General features: G+C 45.9%; 1 protein-coding gene across 1 annotated transcript; it reads right to left on the bottom strand.

Annotated features, from left to right (window-relative positions):
• Positions 1-68: 68 nt before the first annotated feature.
• LOC311357611 (hatching enzyme 1.2-like) lies at positions 69-4,121 on the bottom strand (the record flags this gene model as incomplete). The annotated part of the gene is made up of 8 exons (XM_084477608.1): positions 69-185; positions 440-570; positions 804-885; positions 999-1,177; positions 1,798-1,915; positions 2,477-2,629; positions 3,739-3,784; positions 4,059-4,121. The coding sequence occupies 7 exons, from the start codon at positions 4,119-4,121 to the stop codon at positions 444-446; spliced, it is 768 nt and encodes a 255-aa protein (XP_084333734.1). The 3' UTR covers positions 69-185; positions 440-443.
• Positions 4,122-5,555: the final 1,434 nt, after the last annotated feature.

Below are 5,555 nucleotides of genomic sequence, written 5' to 3'. Positions count from 1 at the left end.
AGGATTCAGAGGGGTCAAATGAAGGTCAATGGACACAAAGGCTTGGTGAATGTCTATATGGTTTATTGGGAAAAGGTACAACACATGGTCAAGCCTTGTGATTGGCTCAATACACCCTCAGACTATAAACCGATGACTCTGGACTGTGATTGGACGTTGTGTTCGGCAATGGAAATCCTGGTCACCTGTTACAAAGACAAAGCAGAGAAATGGAACATGAAGTGATCATTGGATGAACTGCATAGAAAAACAGACCACTGATGTCAGTATCACATCCTATCATTCATGCAACGTTGTGTACACATGAATCTACATGGGGAATGGAAGACTTGGGCCATTGCTTCATCAATCTATTCTACCTCGGGGGTTGAACCCCTGACCTTGTTATGAGGGCCCTACTCCACAGGGCTCCTGGAACAGGAGGGCCGGACGGACTCACCCGCTCAGCACTTGTACAGCCTGTTCAGCCTGTTGATGTCGTTCTGGCTCATCTGGGTGGCCTTGCCGATGGAGACGTTCTGGTTGGGGATTGGCACCATGGTGGGCTGGTTGTTCTTGGAGAAGGCGTACCTGGAAGCATGCAGAACACTTAGCTGCACATACTCTGACACACTCCTCCTCCACATGGACTCTGGTCCAAAACAAACGGGATTGTCCCTTTGACTTGTTTCACCCAATGATTAATTATCCTGTAAGCGACCACTCCGTGGTGTCTGTAGGTGTGACGTCAAACAGCAATGCAGTTAGTTGACTTTTCTTTCTTTGTGGTTGAGAGGGCATCAGGCTGATGGGGTCAGACTCACTTGTGGTACTGCATGACAGAGTTGTAGTCGTAGGGGGTGCCCTGGTTCAGTGTGGCGATCTTGTTGAAGTTGTGCTCCATGCCTGTGGAGGATGGACCAGAGGGGTTATAGGTGTGTGTGTGTGTGTGTGTGTGTGTGTGTGTGTGTGTGTGTGTGTGTGCGAGAGAGACCCTGGATGAGGACTGAGCCACTGACCTGACTGGACGTTCTGCAGCATCACCCTGATGTGCTGGTCGCGGTCGGAGCGGGTCTGCTCGTGGTTGAAGCCCAGGGCGTGCAGCAGCTCGTGCTGCACCGTGTTGTGGTACAGGCAGCCCTGACGACTCAGGGACACCGTCTGGGAGTTACCACGGCGACCCACGAAGGAATAGCACCTACAATCAGAGAGGCGGTGGGAGTCAGGCCAGGGTGATTTGAATGGGAAAGTGGTGCGTGTTGATTTCCCCGTCTACATAAACACATTTACATTACATTTACAGTGAGGGCATTTAGCAGACGCTTTTATCCAAAGCCACTTACAATTACAACTTACAATATATCGCTGTCGCTACAGTACAGATGTTCATAGAACCAAGTGCAAGTACTAACAATCGCCAGGCCAACCCGTTCCCCGTACACAGCAGTGATAGCTAGCTACTGCAGATGCTACACAATTAAGTACTGAATGAATAAATACAACGTACATTAAGTGCGTTCATTAAGTGCCAGTGCCAAATACACCATGAAGTGTGTCTATTGATCAAAAGCCATTCGTCCAAACACAAACAATATCCGAGCAACTATACATGTAGGCTCTGCAAGGCCCAACATGCTAAAGCAGGGTGAACTACTTAAGAGTTGATTTGTAAAGTCTGGAGCTCAATGAGAATACAGTAAGGGCCTAATGAATGTAGAATGTAGAGACCCAATGCAACCGTCAATAGGTTCATAGTTCTTGATGCTTCCTTGTGGGTGTACACACACACACACACGCGCGCGCGCGCGCGCTCCTCACCCGCTGAGGGACTGGATGCTCAGGGAATCCCTTTGGTTGCTGCGCTTGACGAAGCGGATGCAGGAGAAGCTGGAGAAGGACTGCAGGCCGCGGTCGATGATGGAGCGCTCACGGGAGGCTGCAGGGAAGGGGAGGAGTCAGAGACAGGCAGGGAAGGGGAGGAGTCAGAGACAGGCAGGGAAGGGGAGGAGTCAGAGACAGGCAGGGAAGGGGAGGAGTCAGAGACAGGCAGGGAAGGGGAGGAGTCAGAGACAGGCAGGGAAGGGGAGGAGTCAGAGACAGGCAGGGAAGGGGAGGAGTCAGAGACAGGCAGGGAAGGGGAGGAGTCAGAGACAGGCAGGGAAGGGGAGGAGTCAGAGACAGGCAGGGAAGGGGAGGAGTCAGAGACAGGTCGTTAGAGGAAAGCCACACCCTTCACGTTTTACAGTCAGTCAAGTGAGTCTCAATCTATGTTCAGCTGTGCTTGAACTATTTGTACTCAAGGGGGAAGACATATTTTTTTATGATTACCGTCATTTTAAATGATCAAACATAATAATAATCCTAATAAAATAAGCAAACCTTTGTTATTTAAATTGTTTGAATACTCCTGTTTGTTCATGGAGCTCTGGGTCAAATGTTTTCTGATAAAGTGAATGTCTTGTCAGGGGGGTCTTGTGTGTCCACAGGCTGTACGTACAGTACTGTCCGGAGACGGTGTAGGGCACGTAGACCTTGCCGTCGTTAGACTTTCCCCACATGCAGCCGCGGGAAGTGCAGGGGTCAGCGTTCCTCTCCATCTCGCTGTCGTAGGCGATGTCGTCCACCACGTAGGGCTCGTCCTCAGTGCGCACTAAAGACCAGAACAAGTTATTATTTATATAGTGTTACCAGGACCCTCAAAGGGGAGGGTGGGTTGTAGGGGAGGGAAAAATAATCAATTCTTTGATGCATCGCGATTCTCTCTAGAACGATTCCGTCTCAATGCAGAAAAATTTATAATCTGAAACAAATTATTATTATTATTTTTTTTTAATTAAATTTGTTGGCCTGCTGCAGAGCGCTACAGAAAACTCCTTTCTGCCTGCGGGTTCTCTGCGCAGAGAACCGACTTTATCTAATCTAAAATATTAGATAAGGTAATTCATCTGTTGATTGTCTTTAATGATCATCACACAAGTAGGAAGTGATTAGCAAACTCTGAGTAGTGAACTCAGATGTACTGTATATATATTTTTGAAAATCCTGCATGGAAATGTACATTAAAAAATTGTTGCATCGAGATGCATCGAGATGCATCGATAATCGTTTTATAATCAAATCGTTGACCTCTGAATCGGAATCGAATCGAATCGTGAGGTGCCAAGAGATTCCCACCCCTAGTGGGTTGGGGTGTGTGTGTGTGTGTGTGTGTGTGTGTGTGTGTGTGTGTGTGTGTGTGTGTGTGTGTGTGTGTGTGTGTGTGTGTGTGTGTGTGTGTGTGTGTGTGAGAGATAGGGGGAGCTGTGCACCAAACTATTACTTACGGAAAAAGTCATTTAGTGTCAGACTATGAAGCACGACCATGCAACATGACCAATCGGATTGAAAGTACGTTTTTGGGAAGAATTTTTTTTTTTATTTAGCATTATAGTTATTATTAGTAATTCTTTTAGTTATTATTTCTAATCATATTAGAAATAATATTAATTATAGATATGGTATTACATTTATTATTAATAATAATTATTGTTATTTCTGAGCTGAATTTAAAGGCAGATGTGTTTTTACAAATATGCAGAATCCTACTTGCCTAGTTGAGGTAGATAGACAGCCCAGTCTGTATACTACGTCACCAGAAACACCTGCCTAGCTCTACTACTCATTCCTTTATGGTCTGGGGCCGGATGGTTTCTATAGTGTCAACATGTTGGGGGAACAAGAAAACACTGATCTGAATCTACTTTACTCCACTGTACCTACCCACATCCTTGTTAGCTTCCCAGAGGAGCTCGGACACCGGGCGTTCCTGTAGTGAACCAAACACAGACAGGATGTCAGGGATCCTTCCAGAATAACCGCAGAGTCATGTCTTTACAAACCACAAATATGGTCAGATGATTGGAAGACATTTTGGATTTGGCCGGTGACACTAACATGTGGTCATTGTCACCGGCTTGGAGTCAATTCTAATCAACACTCAAACATTGATGACGTACAGCTACATAAATGTCTCAGTACAAACAGTTAACAAAGCTGTTCAAAAATAATTAACATCTATGAGAAACATGTAGAGTTGTTACCTCAGCCCAGGCAGAGACCACAAGGAGAGCCACCAGGCTCAGAGCGTACTTCAGGGCAGACATCTTGCTGACCTGCAGGGGAGACAGTGTTAATACTACTAGCCTGTCCAGAAGCCCTATTTATGCTCCCTATTGGTTCGGGAACAGTCCATGTAAGGCTCTGAGGAACCCCTCTTGGCCTGATAAGCTGTACGTATGTGTTGCCTTGAGAACATCAGGCTAATTCCCACATGATCAAAAATAGGTAAATGAAACATGACGTACGCATGACATACAGTATCTGTGTACCATGACCCTGTTTGAGCAGCTAACCCACTCTGGCAGGCCGCCAGAACTCTTTCTGAAGCTTTTTTCTTTATTAATTTAAAAAGTCTTTAAACGTAAAAGAAATATGGACAATTTAAGAGCAAGAAAGTAATAGTTAGGATTGCAGACTCATTTTGAACAGACAGTCCTCTCCTTTACATTGTAATAATTCAAACTTCTTACTGGAATAGAGCTTATGCATTTATGTAAGCCAAGAGATTTTGTAAGCCTATCATGTCCCTTATTCTGTCATTCTGTCATTCATTTGCTGTTTCTTATCAACTTCTTATCACATTCTTTACTGTGTGTTCACACCGCACAGAGACGCGTATCGGGCGAAACTTTTTGTCGCTGGGACCCGCGACAAGATTTGATTGACGGGGCGACAGTTTTCCCCAAGACGGGCGGGCGCGTTCACGTGGATTTTGTCGCGCGAATGAGCGACAGATTTTGCAGAAGTTGAAATATTTCAACTTTTTCGCGGCATTCGCGTTGAAACAGCCAATCAGCGTTCACTCCCTGTGGGTAACGTGGGTGAAGTAACGTAAAACAGCCAATCAGCGTTCACTCCTTGGGTGACGTCACGTAACAGCCAATCAGTTCACTCCCTGGGTGAAGTAACGTAAAACAGCCAATCACCGTTCAACCGTTCAGTGAACCGCAGCTTGGAGGAGAAAGTGATTGTTGCCGTTTGTGACTCCCGGAGCTCTATATCTATATATAATATATAAATATCTATATCATATAATATTAACGATATATATAATATCATGGCACAAAGCGGTGTGCGCCTCCGGATTATATTATTAACCCATAAACGACGGGCATTCCGACGTCTCTCCCTCTTCCACAACAGGTACAGACACACATCTCGGCCATGGTTGATGAGAATGAATTGGCATGAATGACCGTTGGCAGGCAAAACGCTCCGCGACAAAATTCGCCCCGCGACACGTTAAGTGCACACAAATAAGCACACATTAAGCACAGCGACAGATTTCGCTGAGTCGCGCTACAACATTCGCAGCTTCGCGCAAACAGGCGAAAATTGTGTCTTTTGGTGTGAACGCACAGTTACACAAAGTTACAAACCGTGTATCTTCATATAGACTCTGCCTAACTGTGCGTTCACACCAAAAGACACAAATTTCGCCGATTCGCGCGACTCAGCGAATGTTGTAGCGCGACTCA

The sequence above is a fragment of the Micromesistius poutassou genome, assembly GCF_964030765.1.
Source record: "Micromesistius poutassou genome assembly, chromosome: 13".
NCBI lineage: Eukaryota > Metazoa > Chordata > Actinopteri > Gadiformes > Gadidae > Micromesistius > Micromesistius poutassou.
The sequence above is the reverse complement of the archived record's forward strand: the minus strand, read 5'-3'. Positions and strand labels throughout refer to the sequence as shown.